The 24,165-nt window shown below is 40.7% G+C and overlaps 1 protein-coding gene across 2 annotated transcripts in view; it reads left to right on the top strand.

The window, feature by feature from the left end:
* Positions 1–24,165, top strand: part of ITPR2 (inositol 1,4,5-trisphosphate receptor type 2) — a 236,073-nt gene that overhangs the window by 161,811 nt on the left and 50,097 nt on the right. For both annotated transcript variants that reach the window (XM_056514148.1, XM_056514156.1), the window contains 8 exons: positions 569–677; positions 2,279–2,466; positions 3,528–3,711; positions 4,305–4,561; positions 5,431–5,631; positions 7,552–7,662; positions 11,982–12,077; positions 13,242–13,361. In XM_056514148.1, the coding sequence (XP_056370123.1) occupies positions 569–677; positions 2,279–2,466; positions 3,528–3,711; positions 4,305–4,561; positions 5,431–5,631; positions 7,552–7,662; positions 11,982–12,077; positions 13,242–13,361 (1,266 nt within the window). The remainder of the gene's footprint in view (positions 1–568; positions 678–2,278; positions 2,467–3,527; positions 3,712–4,304; positions 4,562–5,430; positions 5,632–7,551; positions 7,663–11,981; positions 12,078–13,241; positions 13,362–24,165) is intronic.

Raw genomic sequence — 24,165 nt, 5'->3', positions numbered from 1 at the left:
TGCAAATTTTGACTGGTTGTGGTTTTGGAAGTCAAGGAACAAGGCAATACAGAGAATGCTTTCTTAGCTGTTCTATCAAATGTCATATCTCTGTTTTTAATATTTTATGTGATGTGGCTTCTTTCAGATGATCAGCTGGATTATCTGAGATCAGAGAAAAGGGAGTGGTACTACTCAGCTGCAGAAAATAGGAAGAAAGTGCTGCCATGGCAGGGTAGGGCACAGACACACTGACTGCAGAGCACTGGCTATTTGTGGAGCTTGTTTCAATATACACATCTACAGACAGCCAGTCAGAATTACTGAAGTGGAAGTGTTTTATTTATAATCAATAAGTTTAAAACAAACTCCAAAAACTTTATACAACACTATTTTATAATTTTTCCCCTGGGATTTGTTAGATAAGACTGTTAGATATTTGTTTCCTGGACAACTTTGCTATTTGTGTGCTTACTAATTATAATGGAAAGACCTACTAAATTATGTATCTGTGTTAAACAGCTTGCTTTTCAAACAAAGGAAATTTGCCACAACTCTCATTTCTTCTATTTTTATCTTTCTCTTAAAGGGCAACACTTTAAGGAAAATCCTCCTGCATCGGTACTTTAAAGGGGAATATGGAAGTGGTATGAATGGGCCCCTGTCTGCCAGCTACAGCAAAACTGCACAAGTGGGAGGTAAATCAACACACATCATTGCAAGAGAGCAAAATTAGCAGCACCATTTTTTCTAATAGGCACATTGGACATGCTCCAGGCATTCAGTTGGTAAATAAATCAAACATGTTCTGTAACCACTTAGAAGAGAGGTAGTATCAGACTCCTCTATTTTTAAGTTGCACACACTTGTATCAGATTGCTCATTTGGAAGGACCAAAGTAGGTACCAGTAAATCCCCATCCAGAAATTCAGCAAAGCAGAAAACTTTTGAAGAGGGATGATGTTGTTTCTGGAAGCTAAAGTAATATTTTGATGTTCCAGATCCTTTACTGATAGAGGAAAAAGATAAGATCTAAGGAAAAGCTGCTCACAAAAATACTGGTTAGACAACAGAACAGATTTTCCTGAGATGTTGTAGAATGTGTCAGTTCTTGTTACAACTTTACTGGACAAGACTCTGATGAACCTGTCCTATCTTCCTGTGGGCAAGAAGTTTTACTAGATGATCTCTGTAGGTCTATCATAACCTAATTTTTTGTATCATTCTGCTGTGGAAGCCACAGGAAGTTACTGCAGAGTGATTTCTAGGAAAACCCATGATAATGGATGTCATAGGAAATGAGTCTGGAGTTAGGTATAGAGCCAGGTCAGAACTGCATTTTGCATTTTCAGTGCTCACTGAAGGCATGCCCAGGTTTGTCAACTTTTGCAGATGTTACCCAGCTGTTCCTCCTTAACTATTTCAATGTAGACACTGAAAATCTTTGCAGTCTTAACATCCTCTATGCCAAATTTTGCTCTCTAACAAACAAGAGCATGAAGTTTTACTATTTTTTTAGTTCTCTCTAAAAAGTGTGTGCATGGCTTCATCACAAAGTCTGAAACATTTTAATCAGTTTAATCAAAGTAGTACTGGCTGATTAAAGCAGTACTGTATTTTTACTAATGAAGTAGGCACAGTTACATCTTTAGAGAAGTAAGTATAGCAGGAAAGATGATCATCTTTGTTAATAAAAGGCAGTTGATTTAATGAGCTAATACAATTTAGCAAAATTTCTTCAACCCACACCTTTAATTTGAATTAACTCAACTCTGTGTCTTAAAGAAAATGTCATAATGATGATGATGATGATGATGATGATGATGATGATGATGATGATGATGATCTAGGAGTTGGCAAAATCATTTGGCTGGAAGGTCAGACCCATAACCAGGATGGATTTGCCAGGACACAATTTTAGTGCAGATCAAGCCTGAGATTGAAGAGCAAATTTAAAAAGGATATCAGAGCACTGACCCTACTCACAGTTTAGTGTATGCAGCAGTGGGATTAAAAAAAGGTTCAGTGAACAAATCAGTGTCCTTTCCAACTTATTTATTGTCTGAATATCATGACAGAACAATGGCTTGGTGATTTGTTTTATTTCTTATTTTTAAAGCCCAACATTGCAGTTTTATACAAAAATCTTGTTTTTATCAAAGGGAATTTTGCCTGACAGAATTTCAAAATTAAATTGATTACTTTGCTGTTGTGTGCTTTATGACTACTAATGGGTTTGTTTTCATGTATGTGTGTGAAGTAAACATGAATGGGATTTGTGGATTTGTCTAATTTGCAGGTGGATTTTCAGGACAAGATGCAGATAAATCTGGGGTGACCATGTTTGATATCCAGTGCCTCCTGGACAAGGAAGGGGCCTCAGAACTGGTCATAGATGTGATAGTGAACACCAGAAATGACAGGATTTTCTCAGAAGGCATTCTGCTTGGTATTGCACTGCTTGAGGGTGGAAATACACAAACACAGGTACTTGTTTAATCTGCTTATTCACATATTGATCCTCAGATGCATGTGGTCTGGAGACAAATAAAGAGAACCTTTTTGCTGTGAGTTCTGTGAAAAGTTTGTCACTAGAATATGTTCCACTGTAATACAAATGTAAATATGCCCTATTACTGTGCAGTAGCTCTTCAGTAGAAGAAAATGTTTTTCAGCTGTTGCTTTCTGTGTAGCACTGTGCTGCTTTTAACCTGGTCATTGCCATGTAAGCATTATCCCCAGTTATTTTATGTCACTCTTTGTAAAATTAAAAATTATAATACTTCTAAGTTTATAATAACAAATTATTTTCTGGAAAACTTCAGAGACATTTATCAAAATCTCCAAAAAAAACCCTGGTCATTTGAGAAGACTAGTATCTCAGTTGATAGAAAATATCTGCTTTAAACTATGGTTTCTCAGTTTTTTTGTGAATTATATCCTTCTCACCCAGATTTAGCCAAATCAGATTATTGATGGAAGAGAGAGAATTGATATGATGATGGAAAGCTGGGAGTATTGGGATTGTTTGTAAAATGTTGCAAATGGTCCTCAGCCTGCTTGACAGTTATACTAAGGGACTGGAATTAATAACCTAAAATAATATTTAATAATAAATTCTGTCTGTAGCACAAAAAAATGAATATAATCCGAGCTATAATATTACATATTTGGTCTTCCAATCCTTTCTCTTGTTGTTACATAATAAATTACTTTTCACTGTTATTTGTAGATGGAATATCATGACTAGTAAGCCTGGAAAAATGGAGAGTGTCACAAAGTAATTTAACTTCAAGTACAATATTGTGACATTTAAAAGACTGCAAATAGCACTGTTCACCATTTTACCCAAATTTTAGAACATTATCATCAGTCTTTGTTACCAGCCTTGTATATCATGTTGTGAGAGAACTGGTCAGGCAGTGGCCAGCATTTGCTCTGTGTAAGTGAAGTAATTATTCATCATTTGTCACCAAAAAAAAATAGTGTATTTTTGTATTTCTTCTTCCTTAGAAGATTGATATCTAAAAAATTTACTTTTTTTGCAGTATTCGACTTACCAGCAGCTGAGGGAGCAGAAAAAGTCAGAGAGGTTCTTTAAAGTGCTGTATGATCGCATGAAAGCTGCTCAGCAGGAGATCAGATCCACTGTGACAGTGAACACTATTGACCTGGGGAGCAAGAAGAAGGAGGATGACAGTGACCTCACCATTGCTGCTCCCAAAAAGAGAGGTAGGGAGGCACCCCTGGGAAGGAGGGGAGCAGGGCGTTGTATTGACACTGCACGTGCTGCACCACTGGTGCTCTGCTGGGTGGATCAATAAGATTTAATATTAATCGTTGCCAATTTGCATCTTTTGCCTGTTTTTCTCTGAATTACAGTCCATCTCAGGTTGGCTGCAAGGAATTAGCTTTAATGAAATCAGTGAAGCTCTGCCAGTTTGCATCAATAAAAGATATTGAGCTGTATTTTTAGAGGAGCAGAAGCTGAGGCTGCTGCTATTGGGGATATTTCACAAGAGCAAGCACAGGAACTGATTTCCCACCCTGTGGTCTTCCCATTGTTCTCATCATTTATTGTATATGGGAGAGGAATAGTAGGGCTTTTTGTGTTAATGTTCTGTTTCACTCTGGTTTGTGGTTTATTTGGAACGTGCTGTCCCTGCATGAATGTTGCTTTGATATTCTTTGTGAGTTGCCTAGAGGTCTTTGAAAAGTTAGACACCAACAAAGAAAAAGTTGCATTCATTATTATTGTTTTCTTATTGTTTAATCAAATGGGGAGGAAGACTTTCAAAAATGAAGGAGAATTATCTTCTTTTCAGTTAAGGATTCAACTCTGCATCTGAAAGAGGGAATGAAAGGACAGTTAACAGAAGCATCTTCTGCAACCTCCAAGGCTTACTCTGTGTACAGAAGAGAAATGGACCCAGAAATAGATCTGATGGGCTCGGGAGCAGATGCTGCAAATGCAGAAGAGAAGTCTGCAGAAGAAGCAATCATGAGCCCTGCCATTGCAATCATGCAGCCAATACTGAGATTTCTTCAGCTGCTGTGTGAGAACCACAACCGAGAGCTCCAGGTAAAGTGTTTTGAGCTGAGCTTTTATAGGGGTGTTATTAGAGGGGAGGAAGAGCTCACTTGTGCCTGGTCCCTATTACAGGGCTGTCTGAAATGCTGGGTTTTTTTGGTCCAAGGGATAAAATTACCCTTTTCAAGAACCATTTGGGTTCTGTCTTGGAGGAGTGCATGTTTATATCCTCAGAGCTGCTTGGGGATCTCAGCACAGCCACATGGAACTGAGAAGTGTCTGAATGTCCCTGTTACTAAGGTTCCTGTGTACAATTGGTGGACTTACCACAGACTTGAAGAGCACAGGAAGTTTCTGGGTACTGCCCTTTTCCCAGAGTATTACAACTGAAGTCTTTAAGATGCTCTGTATGCCCCTGCTATCAGTTCTTTTAGTAGAAATTACTGTCCCCATAGCAACCTCTGCAAAATGCATTTTCTGCAAATATCCCTCAGTGTTGTGGCCAGGAGCCTCCCTCCCAGCTGTGGTTGGGCTGGTTTGAGCTGAGCTCCATAATGTGCCACCAGACCTGCTCAGCTGTGGGGCAGCAGCTTCCAAGAGAAGGGCTCTAGTGGGTGGGAGCAGGTCTGCAGGATGTAAAGAAGACATTTAAGGCCAGTGCAGGTGTTTGCCAAGTTCATTTCCTAAGCCCTCCTTGCTGTATGATTTAATCAGGTAATAGTTCTCAATTGCTGCATTAAGGCCTAATATATTTTCTATAGTAGTGGAGTGTACTTTGGTACATGAGACATGGTGGTCATATGATTCTAAATTGTATCTTTCAACGTTTTCCTGAAAAAAAAATACTTTGCTTGCCTTGACTCTGTTCCTTTTCTTTTTTTTTTTTTTCTTTTCTTGTGTTTCTTTTCTCTACCCACCAGAATTTTTTAAGACATCAAAACAATAAAACAAATTACAACCTCGTTTGTGAGACCCTTCAGTTTTTGGACTGCATCTGTGGGAGCACCACAGGTGGGCTGGGCTTGCTGGGGCTTTACATCAACGAGAGGAACGTGACTCTTGTCAACCAGACCCTGGAAAGCTTGACAGAATATTGCCAGGGCCCATGCCATGAAAACCAGGTAGGGCTCAAGAACTTCTGGATGCAGAAGGCTGTACCTGAATGTCTGGGTGCTTATCACAAACTTTTCAGTGTTCCTGATAACATAAATTCGCTGGGAGCTGCTATGACTTGACTTCCAACACTTCAAGCTTTCATGAGGCCTGAGCAGCCCTTTTAAGTCAGAACTCAAAACAAACTCTTCCTGTAGTACCTCTTCTTCCTCTGAGGGTTTGCAGACCTTTTGGAGACGTTTTCATGCTTTATGTTGCTGTGTCCATGGCTTAAAGCTCACTTTGTGAGGCTGGATTTGGAGTCACAGTGTTGGGAATGCATTGCAAACACAGACTTGTGTTCTTCATTTTCACACATTTTGCCCTTGCTGGTGTTTTTATACCTTGCTGACGTTTACTTTCCTTATTTCAGATAACTGCCACAAAGTTTAACTTGCCCTCCTGCCATAACAGCTAGCAGCATCTTTAATTATGGTATCAGTAGTGAAATAGAAGAGACTAAAACCATGGTTCTGTTCTCCTGTGCCTTGCTCACTGCAGCCCTTTGAAGTCACACAGCTGTGACTTTTGGTAATTAGTGCATGATGAAGAAGTTTAGAAAGGTAAAATATGTGGTTACATGCTGCCATATTTGATCTGAAGAGAACTGCAGTAAAGCTGTCACTGTGGATGAAACTGCAGAATTTTTGCTATGGATTAGCAGTGGGAAAATTGTGGTGAGCAAAATTGCAGAAGCAATCTGTACTCTGTGCTAGAAATAGCTGAAGAAATACATGCAATATTAATACTTCTTCATTAATGTGCACCAATGAAATGCAAAGTGCTATTACTGCCATTGCTGGTAATCAGCTGCCTTTCCTTAATATTTTAAAAACAAACAAAAATCCTTTAGTGGACCTAATTTTGAACAGTCATATTTAATCTACTTATGAATGGGAAAAACAACTGTAAAAAATTATAGCTACAGGACTGGAGATGAAAAAAATTGTTAACAAGTTAATATGGTCTCCAACAAAGTTATGTGAGAAGCACTGGAGGAACACTGATATGGAAGGGAATGATGAATTACACTTTATGTCTTAGACCTAACTGCTGGGAAGTCACTCAGGATTTGAGTTACACTTGTTTGCACCAACTGCAAGTCTAACTCAATATATTTCAGGGGCAGATGCTCCACGCTCTCATTTTCATTTCCCCCCCTCTCTCTGTTTTTTTGGAAGACTGTTCCTTTCCTACTGTCCCATAAACCTGCCAGAGGAAAAAGTGCCACAGGCTCTTGTATAACTGGCTGTTTTGCACAAGGCCTGGAAGCTCCAGAACTCCAGCTGTAAAGGCATTTGGGAAGCACCACTGGTCACCAATACAGCTTGGAATTCCATATCCAGAAATATCCTTCTTTGCAGGACATGGAGGGAACTTTGATTTTCATGCACATTTTGTGCTGTCAGAGCAATATTAATGCTGGCTGCTGATGGCAAATGAGGAATCTGAGCGTGCAAATTTGGTTGTGCCTGCAGTTGAGCTTGTCTTTTATGTCTGAGGCTGGCATGTGCTCAGCTGAATCTGGCAGTGCTCCTGAGGGCTGCTGTCTGCAACTTGTACTGCTTGGTGCCAAGCCCTGCAGGATTCTCTGGGAGCAGATTTTAGCTTGTACCACCTTTTTTCCAGCTGGGTATTTCACTGCTGGCAGTGTTTGGGTTAGTTCTGTACACACAAGTCTCCCCCAGCACGTCTCGTGGTGTTTTCAGGCTGTTCTGCTTTGGCTGAAAGGTTATCACTATTGTACAGTGTTTTAAGTTCTGGATCCTTCTTTTGGAAATTTGCTGATGTGCATATTCTCCTCCCTCTGCCTGTATCATCTCCCTCTTTTTCCCACTCCTCCCTTCCTTCTGCCCCTGCCCCATTCCCTTCTCTCTCTTATTTTGCAGACATGCATAGCCACCCATGAGTCTAATGGGATTGATATTATAATTGCTCTCATCTTGAATGACATAAACCCTCTTGGCAAATACTGCATGGACCTGGTGCTTCAGCTCAAGGTACAGTATATGTAAATTTGTTTATCTGAATTGGGGCAGCAACAGAAGACATACCTATGTGAGAGCTCTAGGCAGCCTGACATTTATTTAATCTTACCATAGCACAGTATACTCAGAAGCCTTTGGAAAATAAAAATAGCTTGCAAATAAGTTCATCTCAGCTTCTGAATCCTTATCAGGCCCTCTGCTACAGGCCTTTTGACCCACTGCTGTGTTGGGACTGTGTCCTCAGCTTTTTAAAAAAAAATTCTATCAATCAGGCATGACACAGCTAGCATGAAAAGTCTGTATGGTGGATGTGAAATCTCTCAGGATTGATAAATAGCCACACTGTACAGGCATGTAACAAGTCAGGCATTCTCTCTAAAGGCCAAACTCTCAAAAATTACTTGAAGGAAATGCTGTGAAAAAGAATAATACATCAGATGACCTGCAATGCCAAATAAAGTTAAAAACAAGGTTCAAGTAAATTTTACTTTATTTCCCTTCTCAGTGTCCTCTGAGGGGAAACACAAAGTGTAGAGTTTGAGGGCAAAGCCTAGAGCAGGAGGGCTTGTAATGTAATTTTGTTCTGTATTCTGGGGAGAGTTGGACAGGCTTGTAGATAAGTTTCTCCTGCCTGTGTGCCAGTGCATGCAGAGAGGAGCTCTGCAGCTGTGCTGTCTGCCAAGCAGGGTAGAATCTGTCCAGGAGGAGTCCTGGGTTATTGCCTTTTCTTGCCTCCCAAATTAAGTATTTCCATTGCAGATGGTCTGTTTCCTCCCCAAACCAGCAAATACTTTGTGGTAGCTGCATTGCATCATATTGGCAGCATTATACATGTCTAATAAAATAATTAATACAGCTATATATCATGTACAATGAAACATTGAATCAACAGTGCCCTACATATGATTTTAATAATGGTAATTACATTTTTGAATGGCAATGTAATTCAGGCCCCCCTCTAGCAAAACACTTAGGCAGACATTTAACTTTGAACATGCAGACAGTTCTTTTGAAGCCCAGATTTCAGTCTCTGTAAAGATGTAGCTGCATTCACTCCAGTGCCATTTTGATTTGCCATTGACATGAGGCTAGCAAATGCTTGTAGAACAGCTTTTTCTGTGTAGCAACCAAAAATGGGCTTTGGAGACACCTCTGCAAGGACCAGTGTGCCCCTGGTCACTGTGGGCTGGCTATGCTCAGACTCACTCAATTAGCAAAAATTCTGGTGAATGGTAGCAGAGGTTCAGACTGTGGAAATGATTCAGATTTTTTAGAGTCATTTGCTTGAGCAGGAATGTCTCAAGGTCAGCTTGTCCAGCCCCCTGCTCAAGCAGGGTTACCTAGAGCAGGTTTCTCAGGACCATGTCCAGCTGAATATCTCCACAGCTGGAGACTCCACAACCATTTTGGGCAGCCTATCCCACTGTTTGATCCCTCTCACAGTATAAAAGGGGTTTTTTGCATTTAGATAGAATTTCATGGCTGTTTTATTTTGTCTCTTGCCCTCTCACTGGACACTGCTGAGAATGGTCTGGCACCCTCTTCTGCATTTCCTCCCACCAGGTATTTATGCACATTGATAAGATCCATCTAAGCCATCTGTACTCCTGAAGGCTGAACAGTCACAACTTCCAATGGCTCCTTAAATGAAAAATGCTCCATTCCCTTCATAATTTTTATGGCTTTTTGCTAGACCTATTCCATTATGTCCATATCATTCTTGTCCTGGAACTGGACACGTTGCTAGTGAAGATGTGATCTCAAGAGTTGGATCCAAATTAAGAAGCTGCTGGTTTTGATTTTGAGTGGCAACACACTGAAATGATAAAGCAATGAGTTTACCAAGTAATGTTTAACATTGACACTCTGTCAGTATTCACAGGCAACTTTGAAGTTGAAAATACATAAATTTTTCAGTGAAAATATGGAATTCAAAGTATGCAGGCCCATACATTTACATTTACAAACAAGCTCAGATACTGTTTGCAGGGAGCATTGTATGTTGAACTGATACCCTCCAGCCAAAGGAAAGGCAATGCAGAGTTCTATTTTTCCCATGCCATCTTAGTTTATCTTGTTCTGCACATAGTGTTTGATGTGGTATTTAATTACATCTTCATGGATTATATTTTCCAATGGACTCCTGAATCATTTAGTGAGCAGAGCAGACAGTGTTCACTGAGTGCACAGATGGCCAGTGTTCTATTCTGCCTCTTTTTATTTCAAGTGTGACCCCCTGGCTTCCTTGCTGACCAGTGTGTAAGCCCTGGCACACAGTAAGAGCTCAATATCTGTCTCAGGATGAAGAGACATGGTCACTCTACGGTTACACAGAGTCTAAGACAAGTGTCTTTTTTTCCATCATAGCTGTATCTAGTTGCTTCACTCATTAATTTGTTTTTCCAAAATTTTTATCAGGAGATGAGATGGAAGCCCAGGTAAAGGTGAAATGAAAAGTAGAAGTGCTTTGGGCTGTGCTGTTTTTTTAGCACTTGGAAACTGGTTTTTCACAGTACTAATGTGTTATGAACTTTGTACTGTATTTTCCAAGTGATGGATGTCTTTTCCTCAGACAAAAGTGGATGTTTGGGATTAGAAATCAGATCCTAGGCTCTCCAAATTTGCAGAAAGTGAGGAATAAGTAGCCAAATAACCATCTCAAATGCCTGCTGTAATTCTAATCCATGGCAAGAAGCTGGCTGGTGATGACACAAAGTCCTACCTACCCTCTACCTTTCCCAGCCTCCTGGAAGCTGCAGCAGGCTTCTGTCCATCCCCAGGGTTGTCTGCACTGGGAAATAGCCAGTCCCAGTTAGGTCTATTCATCTCTTCTTCATTGTCCTTATCTCATTCCTGTGTTGGTGAGCCCAGGCTCCTCTGCCCTGGCTTCTGTCTCAGCTCCAATCTCTTCTCCCAGAAGTTTCCAATTCCCCAGTTATGTACAAGTACTCATTCTAATCTACTCTCCTTCCATTTACCCTCAGTCTCATCCTTCAGTCCTCCAGTCAGAGGTGTTTAATCCTAGCACAAGCTGCTTTGAGCAGGGGCTGGACTGCTGGAATCTTAGTCCAGAGGGCAACCTTTGGTGTGTGGTTTTATGATCCAGCCTGCACAGATTCTCTGCTCACCAAGGATAACCCCTGTGGACTTCTAGTGAAATTAGTGTATTTCTGCTCTATAGTACTCAAATTGTAATTTACAAACTGCTTCTGAGTTGGACAAGTTTGACTGGGAGACTACAATTCATGTGATTGTTCTATTGTCCTCTAGTGCTCCATATTTTCAGCTCTATTATCAAAACTTAGGAATACAAAGACTGCTTAAAACACAAGTTGCTTGAACACACAGGGAATAACATCTTTCTTTTTGCCCTGCTCCCAAAAGCAGCTGAACCCTTTCCTTCTAAAACTGCCCATGCCAATTGTCTGAGGCACATCCTCACTGGAGAAATTTTGGCTGGAATCATTGGTAATGGCAATAAGCAGCTGAGAATGAGGTTGTAGGGTGGGTTGGCAATTTTCCTGGCCCTTGGGACTGTCTCCTGCTTCCAAGAGTTCCAACAGCTCGGGCTGTAACAGGGAATGATGGGGATGCTGTGACAGGTCAGCCAAGGCAACCCTGCTCTGCCAGCCAGCAGCCAAACCTCCAGAACCATTCTTCCTCTCCACCACAGCTGATTGAACTGGAAGACAGGCAGGTCTCTGAAGTCTGAGGCTCCACCAGGCTACTGTGGCTAAAACTCATGCTGTGTAATCCCAGGGAGCAGTCTTGGTGAAAAGCAGCCAGTAGACAAAGCAAAGTTTGTCTTTATGTATTCCCCCAGGAATATTCAGCAGTGAAACAAAATCTCAGGAGTGTATGAAAATAGTTTCTTTTACAGCCTTTCAAATAAGAACCAGTTGGACTTCATAAAAACCAAAGGGATAGGAAACCTGCCTGAATGATAAAACCTTTTGTGTAATATGTTTTGTAATTACCTATGTTGAGTCTCATTTTAAGAGAAAGCCAAGGCAAAAATTGCTAGGTGGGCAATAAGGAAAGGAAATGGAATTTAATTTCTTGTGCACAGTCTGCAGCAACATTCTGTATTTAAGTCAAACATTTTTCAGTGTTTAAAATTTTCCTTCCAATATAGCGTGCAGAGTTAGTGTTATGGTATGCTGACATTAAAAAAAGACAATTAAATATGTCAGTAAAATAAAAGATGCAAGTGGTTGAAAATCTTATCCACTAAAAATGAAGTCCTCATAATCTCAATTAAAACAAATGCAAGGGTCGTTAATCCATGAAAGAGATTTAAAATTTGCATTAATTTGGTTTTGTATCTCTAGAACAATGCCTCCAAGCTTTTGCTGGCTATTATGGAAAGCAGGCAAGACAGTGAGAACGCGGAAAGAATCCTTTTCAACATGAGACCAAGAGAACTGGTGAGAAAACTTGTGAATATTCATAAATCTTTTGGCTAAAAAAAATCTGTCATTAAAACATTTTTAAAATGATCTGTATCTAAGCTGAGAAGTGTTGGCAGCGTTTGGTGGCACAATGTATCAGGATAGTACTAATTCACAAAAAGCACTTTGAAAGGATCAAGCATGCATGATTTCAGTCTTTACGACTTCATTATTTTTATCCTTTCCAAGCACTTTTCTGTAATTGTTTCCTAACTAAATTATCATATTCTGGTAGACTGTCTTCAAGTACAGTTTGTCAGGGGCTGGCAAATTAAGCTTGTAGAGTTTGTGAAGCAGTGCTAACAGGAATGTGTGTATAGACATAGAATAGATTTAATGTACATGTATGTTATTTATTTCTGTCTCATGAACAAACAGAGTTCCAAGCAGTTGTTGCTGTGTTTTGGAACAATCCTGATGTTTATGGAGAAACTTTATATGAGTTGGAAATCTGGGGGAGTAATTTCCAATATGACTTGACTGTGTAACAACAGAGACTGAGAGATCTGGGAATTCTTGAGGGATTCTGGGGAGGAATCTGGGGGCATCATCCCTCCCCTTAGGCAGAGCCCAGTGCCTGCTGGTTTCAGGGAATCATCACTGAGGTGGCTCTCAGCAGGATGAGGCCATCCCTGGGGTCCAGCTGCAGGATCAGGCCTTGTGTGGGGAACCCTATGGTGGTCCTGTAAGAGGCTTTTGAATAATTAGAATTTCCCCAACACCCTGCCCAGATCTTCCTTTCCTTTTTGGTTTAGGTGTGGCTTTTTCCTGTGAAATTGTGTTGCTGCCTGCTCTGGCCAGAAGAAGATCATGGCTGCACTCTAAGTGCTGCACAGCACTCCCTGCCACATCTAGACTAGTCTTTAGAAGCATTTGTGAAAATACCTGCTCACAAAGACTCAGCATTCCTGTTTCTTTCTCATGGTTGCTGATGAAAAATGTAGCAGTTTGGAGCTTCATAAATCCTTCAAGCTTGTCTTTATTCAGAAAGTGTTTTTCTCAGGCTGCTCGATCTTCCTGCAGAACTGCAGGGCACCCATCCAGGCTGGAGCTGAACAAAGTGGCTGTGTTCAAACACAGTGTGTTTTTCCCCAAGAATCACATGTATTTCATCTCTCCCTGGCTGGGTTTGTGTTGCAGGTGGATGTGATGAAGAATGCCTACAACCAAGGTCTGGAATGCGACCACGAGGAGGAGAATGGAGATGATGGCATCTCCCCAAAAGATGTTGGCCATAATATCTATATTTTGGCACATCAGGTATGTCTTACTTGTTTGGTGACAGCTTCTAGAAAAGCATTACATGGTTAAACTCCACATTGTCACCGGTGGAATTGTGCACTTCAGTGGTAAGGGAGAAGTAACAAAGTGTTTATTGATAAAAACTGAAGTTTGACAGCAGATGTGACAGTGGATTAATATGTTCAGTGGCAAGACACACTTGATTGTTTACTGCATGCAGGGCAGGCTCAGCCAACACTGTCAGGGAAACCCTCTGTTGGGTCATGATGCTAAGGAAGGATCCTCAGAGGGGAATTTAGGTGCATCTGGATCCAGACTTAGTCCCAGCTTTGCCCAACAGTTTGTGTCTAAAGGTTTATCTGCACATGATCAACACTTGACATAATTTAGCCATCAAGATTTCAGAGTTTAGCATGCTCTTAACCACTTACCAAGAGTCTCTTGTAAGGAATCCCTCAGTCTTGAGGAGCCACCTTGAGAACCATCCCCTGCCCAAGGGGGATCCTGAATAGATTGATCCTCCCACTGAGGAGAAATTTCACACAAATTGTTATTTGAGTGAAACAATGTAGAGCAAAACAGTGATTGTCCACTTAGCTTTGTCTTCTTTTAACATTAACAGATCATTTATATCAATCAAATCATAAATTGTGTTACTATTACTGGTGTATTTTAAATAGTGCCTTCAGCTGTGATACCAAGTGAACTCGATTTCAGAAGATTCTTATTATTTTAGATATATTACTTTGCCAATAAGTATAATTGGGCTTTTTCACTGCTTTCTCCTTTCAAATTATGCTGTAGTGTCCTCAGGCTTTTTCTGATCACTTTTACTTCTGTGCTGGTAAAGGTAGAATGTACACTGAAGGTTTTTATTTAATGGGCTGTTTATTCTTCAGAGCAGCTGGTGTCAAAAATAGTTTGTCTTTCAATAACATTCAGAGTATTGAAAAGTATTTTGAATTGAAAGAGTAAGAACCATAAACTTCTTGGTTATATCATAAATTACAGCATTTGGTATTTCATATAAGGGCCAAATTAAAAAAAAAAATGTTTTTCCCTAAGTAAGAAGAAATAAACAGATGGGGATAGGGAGTGTTCCTCATTCATTATGTTTATTAAGTGTTGTTAGAAATTGAATACTGGGTGAAAAAAAAAAAAAAGAAAAGAAAGCAATCTATAGTTACAGTAGTATTATGCAATGTTTCTTTCAAACAAGGGATGCAAAAAAACAGTTACTGAGTTATGCTGGTGTGCTCACAGCACATTTAAATAAGTAGATATTGTTATTATGTTGTTGGTGGTGTGATTGACCATGTTGTACTCCCATGCTGCATGTGGGGCTGTACATAAGACACCCATCAGAAATGACATGATTTTTAGAAAGCATCTGCAGCTCCTTACCTTGTCTGAATTTATTCCTTGTCTGAATGCTTATAATGAAAATTTAAATGCCTGCCAAATTGAAATGTTGGTATTTTCTGTCTTCTGCCTACAGTTTGTGTTAAATTACTTAACAGGGTCTGTGACATGGAAAATATGGTTTGTGGGAGTGGAATATAGGCCTAAAGCTATATATGAAGTAACTGCTGGGGGCATTTTACACAAGAGGTCACTGCCAGGGACACACCAGCTGGCTGAGGTGTAGGTTAAGCTCTGTCCCTAGGTTCATATCCACAGTGCTGGAAGGTCCATGGTGCCACTCCAGAGCTATTCCTGATCCATAGCTGGTGTTTCAGTTGCATAAGGGTGGATATTTTTACAGCAACTTACTGAGCTCCTTCCTGTTCTGTAAAATTAAATGTCATGATTGGCTCTGTATGCTGTAAAAATATCCATCTTTTTACAAAAAGAAAAAAAAGACTGTTTTCCTTTTCTTGCATTTCTGTAACATAGTACATGTGTTTACAATAGCTTTGCACCCATGTCAAGCCCCATGCCAAAACAAAGCAAAGCAAGGGCAGGCAATTTGGGGCCCTTCTGTGTCCTCTGCTAATGAAACACTACAATTCTTGGCACAGATCTGCTGATCTCTGACCCCAGACTCTTTCCACGTGTGCCCTTTTTGCTCGCCCTGGGATGGGCAGGATACAAGCATGGGCCCTCCTCAGTAAGGCCATTGTTGCTGGGTTCCTTTGCTGGCTTCAGTCTCCTAACACCCTGTGCTTTGCTGTCAGAGTGACTTTTTGGTGCCTGGGCCTGATGGTGACCTGATTTACATAATATTTCTTCACTGTGGTACTTCATCTGACTTACCCTTTTTCTACAACCAGTGTGGCTCTTCAGTCCCTTTCCTTACACTTCCTTACACTTCCACTTGCTCTAGTTACAGCTTTTTGGTCCCTCTGTAAGAGCAGAATCAAGACTGAGAGTTCCCTTTTTGCTGTTCCAGCCCTCAAACACAGACAGTTTATTTTGGGGAGCCCCGACTTTCAGTTTTTGTCGTTGTGCTCTTCAGGGCAATGCTGGCTTCTGCATTTTGTCACCACTGCATCCTTCCTTGCCCTTCCTGTGGTTGATTTTACCAGAAGCAAGAGGCATGCTTGTAAATGTGTGACCCAGAGTGTATAGCAAGTTGTACATGTGTCACAAGCAAGGCTGAGATTTCTGTTGGTAAATCCTCCCTGGAGCCTCCCAGCCCTGCCCTAAGTGTGCACTTGCACATTGTGCACACACAGAGGTGGGCACAGCAGCTGTGCCATGCCAGTGATCACACATCTTCCACGTGTTTCTTTGTCCTCTCTTTCCTTTATTTCCTCATCTTCCTCCAGTGTGCCACGTGCCCTGGCTGTGCTGCTTCCTCTGCACTGACCCCAGGCTGTCTGGGCACTGCTGCTCCTCACTTTTCCTGCTCCTCCATGAGCAGAGGGGAGAAGGGAGGGCCACTGGGAGAAAGCAGAACTGAGCTGTCCACGAGCCCTCCTCTGCTGCCTGCTTTTGGGGCTCCTTCCAGATGTGGCTTTTCTGCTTGTGGAGCAGTGACACAGGCCAGTGCTTGAGGTCACATCCTGGAAAAATAAGCCTGTTATTGGTAGGTGGAAAGAGTTCACAATTCTCTTGAAAATCCACGGAGAAGATTCTGTTTTCTGTCTCTGGTTCAAATGTCATGCTCAGAGCCAAGCCTTGACCTGGCTAATTCCTTGCAGCAGTCTCAGTTGAGTGCCAGGGGTGTGTTATGGACACATGGATGGTTATTCCATCACCTCTTACACCACTTCTCTTCCAGCCTCAGTCAATAGGTAAAGTATTTTTACTGCTGTCCCCTTAAGAGATTGTATTAGAGCTGGTCACACTTAGATTTGCAAAGTTAGTAAGGCTGTCCACAAAGACACTTCATCTTGATGTGACGTCCCCAGAGGAAATTACAAAAGCTTTTGACACAGCATCCTTGCTCCTTATCTGTAAAAGCATTAGTGTAGGAAATAAAGTTTTTAAATGGTTACACAAAGAAAGAAATTAGAAAAAGCTAAAGAAATCCTCTGGATTTTCAGATGACTGCTTGAGCTGGCTGCCTGTTAGTCATAAACAAAGTACTTCAGAAGTTTGTAAACTAAAACACAATACTTCACTGGCAATAGTTCTATGAGGTTCATGATCCCTTTGACAAACCATGAAGCAAGATAAGGCAGTGATTATAACTAGAGGCTCCTGTAGTCTGTGTGCACATATATATATATATATATATATATATATATATGTATGTATGTATGTGTGCTTCTGTTAACAGGAAATATTTGGAGTGTTTGTGTTTTTCAGCTCATGCAAGCTGTCTAAATATCAGCCATTAGCATGGAGCCCAAGCTAACCCACTGTACCTTTCAGCAGGGGCTTTATCCATGAGGGGCACAAAAATATATAACTTTATATATAAAATAAATAATAATATAATTTAATAAATAATAATATAATATATATAAAATAAATAACTTTACATAGCTTTTTGTCAGCTTGCAGCATGGCAAGAGTGCATTTCCATCTGCCTGCAGAGCTGTGTAGAGAGGTCCTTGATCTGGAAGGATTTGAGTGGAGGGGGAGAAAGGGAACAAACTGAAACAAAACTTTCAGATTTCCTATGCCTTCTAAACTCCTCTGCCTGGTTGCCAAGGCTGTGGCAGGAGTGTAGGGACACTGATGCACATTCCATGCTCTCAGGATAGCAAAATGTTTTCTCAATTTTAAGTTTCTGCTTAAATGCCCTGTTGGAGGAGGAGCACAATTTGCAATTTCCAGCTAAATAGAAGGTTATTTGTTTAGTTGTTTGGTTGTTTTTTTTTTTTAATGAGGTTAAGCTAAAATATTATTTACATCCCAACCAACTACTTATATTTATACAATTATCTTGTGCCACCAAGACTTAATTAATAATATTTCCTCACCCCCATAAGGTTAGAAGAATTATCACTGTCTGATATCAGTGCAGTGAGGACAAATTTGAACCAGGCTATCTTCTGATAGACTAACACAGTTGGAAGTGTCCTTTCATTTGTAAGTTCTTAAAATAAACCAAAGAAAAAGAGGTAAATCTGCTGTGAACTGTAAGGTTCTCATTGCAGGTACTGCTAAGGACACACATCTTCCTCTCTGGTGCTAATTTTAAATGGGCTGAGCAAAATAAGTCATTCAGCCTTATATATTTGCTAGTATACTAATAACAGAATCAAGATTTATTTTTTTTCAAACTTGGCAAGCATTATCAAACTAATGTCTCACTGCCATGTTTACTTCATTGCCTAATAGTGTAGACAGATGAAGGGTATTTGCTAACTGAGCAATTAAAATGGCAATAATTGATGGCATGGATTTATAGTTTAGGAGTAGAGATACACTGTCAGCTGTTTTTTAAAAGCTACTACTTTTGACATTTGATAATGAGACTTGGATATGATTCATTCATTAAGGATAAAGTAAAGTCAGTTTAAAAAAATTTAGCTATCCAAATAGGAAAAATTCTAAGAAGCACAAAGCCTTTTGTTTCTGTGGGTTTCTCTTCAGTCTGCCTTTCTGTAGCTTTCATCAGATTTGAGTACACCCAGGACTGGGACCACCTTTATTTTCCACATCAGCACTGTGCCCACAGCTGCATGGTTCTGGGACTCTTACATGCTCCAGCAGAACAAAAAAAATGACAATAATAATTGTTTCAGAAATTTTTAAAGAATTAATGCCACTTTTTTACAAGATTTTGGAGCAGTTAAAAGCTCTCATTAATTTCCCTTGCCCCTTTTTAAGTAGGTGCTATTATCTGGTGTTACAGATAAATGCACCAAGGCAGAGGCAGGCACAGCAAGTCATGAGCTGTCATGGGAAGCAAATCTGGCTTGTTTGGTCCCCAGTGCTTTGCTTTGAGTGCCACATTGGCTTCCCTCCTGTGCTCACTGGATCCCAGCTACTTTGCTAATGTGGAAAGTTGGCATTTATTGGGTAGTGCATAATCACTGAGCACATTAGTACTTCAAAAGTCTATTAGAGACATGCTAACGTGTGTTTTTCAAATAAACTTTCCTGTGCTGCTACTGTTATGGGTTGCTGAGGCAAGAAAAGCTTTCATAAGGTAACAGATGTAAATGTGTTTGTGTGTGTGAGGGAGGTATTGTAAGGCTTAAAGGGTTTTTTGTGGGTGGTTATTTTTTTGGTGTTGTAGTTTGGAGCAGTTCCTGGATTTCCTTCACTCTGCTGTATTTAACTTTTAGACAGATTCAGTTAGACCTTCGTCCTTCTTTTCCCTTGAGTACGTGTGTGTATGTATAAAGTAAAAGACAATTATTAAAACTTATACTAAAAGGCAGATGTGGATTCTTGTACTCATCCATTTGTCTTGACCTGAATATAATTCAAGCCAGGTCAGGGGTTTCCATGGCTAGATCTTGCTTATGATGGGTTCAGATCTTCCATGGTTTAGTATGTGAGGAAACAAGAAATAACACTGCAAACGTGGAATGGGATCACTGCATGGGACTCCTCCAAAGCTTTCTGAACTAAGTGGGTTGTCCCAGGCTCACCAAACACTGTTCTGTATGAAGTGTGACTGTGGTCAGGCATAAATTCTGGGTGAAAGTTGACTTTTTAAAAAGAAATGTTGCTGAAGTAAGCAGAAATGAATTGGTCAGTAACTTTTTCTAAGACACTGCAGAAAAACACCTGAAAGGCTGTTTAGGAGAGGGAACTGGTGGGACCAGTTACAGCCCAGCAGTCTGCAGTGGGCATGAACTGGCTGAAGCTGTAATATCATGGTTATACCATGGAAATAAGATGAACAGAAGACAAGTGGAAAAGTCTTGCAGGAACACCTTCACCCTTGATACTGGTTTTGCCATTACTTTGCCTAAAAGAAATATCCCTGTCCCTGAGTTCCCAGAGCATTTTGCTCTACAAGATAGGCTCATCCAGTTGGGAAGCAGCTTTGACCTCAAGCAAGGATCCTCCAGATGAGCTGAGGTCTGGGGACCGCTCTGGTTCAGTGAATTTTTTAAGCTTGCTGAGTTCTTTCTGCTCATCCTCTGCCTCAACAAAACATTAGGTTGTTCCGAGGTTCTGATGACAAAGATGTTCAGTTGATTCTGTTTTGTGAATGAAATGTATAGGTTCATTTGAGTTTTCACACATCTCTGACTGGTACACTCTCAAAAAATAAAAAATGTTGTAGTGAATGAGACTAGGATTTTGGAAAAAAGACCACTGGTTATATTGAATGCAAATGTAGATGGCTCACATTTTGTGTAGCAGTGACCATTGTCAAATTGTGCAGCTGATGTGGACAAGAAGCAGTTGGCAGGTATTGTTGGAGATTGTCCTCCCAAGTACCAGATGACACATAGAGAAAAACAATGTACACAATTAAATAAATAGGATTACATTTTGAGGCCAGAAGATGATGGCTGTAGGATAAACCTGCCCTTCAGGATGAATAGCTGTGAGTTTGTGCAATGAGGATGCACTCTTTCTGCAGGACAGGTAAAATTTTTCAAGCTAAAGGATGTCATTTTTTGCAAGGCTATTCTTGAGCTTTGCAGGTTTTTTTGTGGTGTTTTTTTTTTGTTTCTCTGTCCTTAACAGAGAAGCTCTTGCTGATAGCAGTGCCAAAACAAAGAGCTAATGGGAACCAGTCCCAGGAACCGTGACTGTCAGGGGACTCGTAAGCTTGGCTGCCAGACCTGAAACTTTTCATGGAACTTTTATGCTCCACATGTTGTTTTGTAGTTATCATCCTGATGAGACAGGCTATGGCATCAAAATGACACCAGCTAATTAAATGTCAGGAGAATCAGAAGATGTTGCAAGGCTTTTACACGGAGATTGCCAAGATTGGAACAGAAGCCAGTGAGGCACATCACCCTCCTTGTGGCTCATTAGGATGGATATAACTCCATGTTCAGCCAGCTGCAGGATGGAGAGACAGCATGGAGGCTGCCACAAGGGCTTGACACTAATGAGCACCTGAAAGGTTAAATAAATGACTGTGGCTGATGTTAGGTCTCAGGTTATAACCTTGGCAATTTCTCCTTTGATGTTTTCTTTTTCTCCCCTTCTCCTTGGAAGCATTCACCTCAGAATCCTGTTCTGGCTTTAATAGGGATCTACATGGGAACCTCTGTTTTCCTTCTGGTATTGTGTTGACTTAGGCTGCTAAAAGCTGCTAGGATTCAAGCTAGAGCTTTTTACTGTAGGTTGGCCACAAGAGCTTTAGCTTATTTTCATTTTTCTGGTTCTGCTTCTCTAGAATAAGATGAAGTGTCTATTCTACATATGTGTGTGATTTATTATATGTAATGTTAATGAGGGATATATCCTGTTTGACTGTGGCAACTGTGCATTTCACTAGTCCACAGGTGGCCTTAATATTTCTGCTTTGTGGGTTTCTTCTTCTATCTTTAACTTCTGTAATCCTTGTGTTTTGTGGTTTACAAGATTTTTTGTTATTGGGAAATATGTTGAATTGGTGTCGGGGCCCAAACGTTACACCAGAAGAAATATCCTTTCTTTGTCAAATGTCTGCATTGTGAAATCTTCACATTAGTCTGTGGTTTTACTTTGAAAATTGGCTGTGGGACAATGAAATACTGTTCAAGACATTCTCTGCTCTCAGGCTCTGTTTGCAGCCCTGTCCTAGCAATAACCACACTACCTTTTTATTGCTGTCTGAGGCAGCATGGGGTGGACAGAGGGATTTAGTCCTCCTTTGGTTCTGTCACCCATGAGGCACTTAGTTCTCTTCCACTTGAAGAATGGATCTTCATTTAGCTGTGTCCACAGCTGGTCTACGTGGGAATGCCTCCACTCAAAGTAGGCAAGCAATACTGATTTATACTGATTTATACTGATTTATACTAATTCATACTGATTTATACTAGTAGAGAACTTGCCCTGTTGCTCTCAAACCATACTCTTACCCTGCTGCCTGCTCCTGTTTGTCATCCTTTAAGAGTGATGATATATGGGTCACAAGGAGGATGGCTTGACTTTAAACTTTTAGATTGAAGTTGCTTGGAGAAGCATTATGTAGAATTAAGCATAATTTTCCTTGGAAACTGGGTAAACTCAATCCAGAAGCCCTTGAGAGGCAATAAAAGTGGGACCACACAGTGCCATCTTTCCAAAGGGACCTTCAAAGCACACTGCACACTCAGCCAGCCCTGAGTGCTGTGTGCACATTTCACTGGCTCAGAAATGTATGGAATGTAGCCATTTTGTTCAAATTGCTGCAATTCCCCTTATTAAGGAAGTTGAATCAGGCAAAGTGTTGAGTTCTTGCTCTGGAGACAGAGCTGGAGCTTTTCCATTAGAGGTAACCTTCAAATGAACCAAGGTGCACCTTTTTCTTCCAAGTACAGCCCAACTAAAACATTTTACCTTAAGCTGGGGTTTGATTTGAGGGGAAATGAGGCTAACCTTGGAGAGATCATGGAAGTGAAATCTGATCTCACTTAATAGTATCAGAGCAGTTCTAATATGTGTCAGATACCTGCATTGTGAAATCCTACACCTTAATTAAAATTAGGGGGGCATCTTCTCTAACAAAGACATACTTTTTTATGTTCAGTAGTCATTGAAGTAATTACAGCTTAACAAAAATAAAGAGCATTAAACAGAATGTCAAAATATGTCTGTTCCTCACAGTTGCTCCGTTTTAATTCTCATCTCCTCTGATGTCACAATTTAATTAGGTATCTCAGTCACCACAGAGTTTTCCAGACAAGGTCTGAATTTGTAATCTACAAATCAGCAGAGCTCAGTTGCCATCCTCTGCATTTCATTCATTTAACACAGTGCAGAAAAGTGAAAATGAGCTTCACCTTGCACTTTCTCTGAGGCAGCTTTATGAGATACTGAATAAAAGTGTCCAGCTGTGAAATTTAGTTTTTAGCAGCTGATTATACCTTTCTACACCAAAAGTGAGGTGATCAGTTAGTTATGATCACCTTCAGACCTGCACACAGATAAGCATCTCATCAACCTGGGGTTAAAGAAGCCTTTTCTCTGCCTTTTTCTATGGGCAAGGATTTTCAAAGTTTCTTTTACAAATGATGGTCTCTGGTAACCTTAAATGAACTTAGTTTGGAAAATCTTTCCAGCTTTTTCTGTCTTTGAGTCTACAGAGCACCATTTAAGTGCTACATGGTTGGGTAAAACAGCATTATTTGTGAATATCTGATAAGGAGAGAGATGAAATTGTTACTCCCACCAAGAACTCTTATTCTATAGGTGCCAGGTGAAAGTGCTCTCCTGAGGACAACAGCCATAATACAGAGTTGGACAGAACAACTCATCATTTTACATTCTCTTCTCTCTGTCCTATATCTGTTTTTTGGCATGTTTTGCTCTGCTGATTAGAGGGGGAGGCAGAGATTCAACAGCATGGTTGGAAATGTTGGAAAATCTCTTGTAATTGTTTGAGGGGAGTCATCTCTCAGTTCCTGTCCATCTCCACACTTGTACACTGCCCTGTTTTGTACCCTGCAATGTTCATACATCAGGCCCAGCAGATAGTAGCAAATCCATGTCTGCTGTGAATTCAACAGGTTTCAGCTTCAGCTGTTTGTTGCTGCTTCAGTCTTGTGTGTTTTGACTCTGAATGATCAAGTTATGGTTTTGTGTGTGTTGTGGAACTATGTGTTGAGAGGGTGGGATGTGAACAGGACTGGCTATGAGCAGGGTTTTTAATTTGACATGGATATAACTTGAATCACAGAGTCTGAGCCATGATTCCAGGCTGCAGCTGAGGACTTCAGCCCCTTCAATGTGCCTCATTGGAGACAGGGAGGTGGCTTATCCCAGCCTCTGCAGGGGCTGTTTTCCCAGCCACACCTGCCTGTGGCAGAGCTGGTGATGATGTCAGGTTGGGATGGTGAGCTGCATCCAGCTGAAGGGGTCACAGTGTGCCAAAGAAACCATCCTGAAACTGTAAGGGAGAAGATGAGTTTGGGTAGGTCCTGAAGAAGAGAATGGATCTTCATCCTTCCTTCATTCTGGAAGGATCAAACCATGAGGAACTTTCTGCTCATGGTGCCAGAGGAAGGGATGTTGAGTGCCAGTCAATATCTCCTGGTCTTATGGTTCACAGAAGGAAATCTGTCCATACTTAAAAACTTTAAATTGTGGTTCCCCTCACCACATTGCCCCCAAAGCAAGAGTCAGCAGCAGCTCCTCCTTTTGTTTGTGCTATAGCCTGCCTTTTCTAGAGAAGCCATGTAGTAGACAGAAGAAGATAGAGTCCTTTTCTGCAGAGAGGAGAAACATAGGAAGTGAAGGACTTGGGAGCAAAAGGATTTTAAGAGTTCCTGAAAAGGATTTGCCTTTCACAGCTCTCTTATCTCAGGTGTATTTA

Source organism: Oenanthe melanoleuca, chromosome 1A, assembly GCF_029582105.1.
Source record: "Oenanthe melanoleuca isolate GR-GAL-2019-014 chromosome 1A, OMel1.0, whole genome shotgun sequence".
Classification (NCBI taxonomy): Eukaryota; Metazoa; Chordata; class Aves; order Passeriformes; family Muscicapidae; genus Oenanthe; species Oenanthe melanoleuca.
The sequence above is the reverse complement of the archived record's forward strand: the minus strand, read 5'-3'. Positions and strand labels throughout refer to the sequence as shown.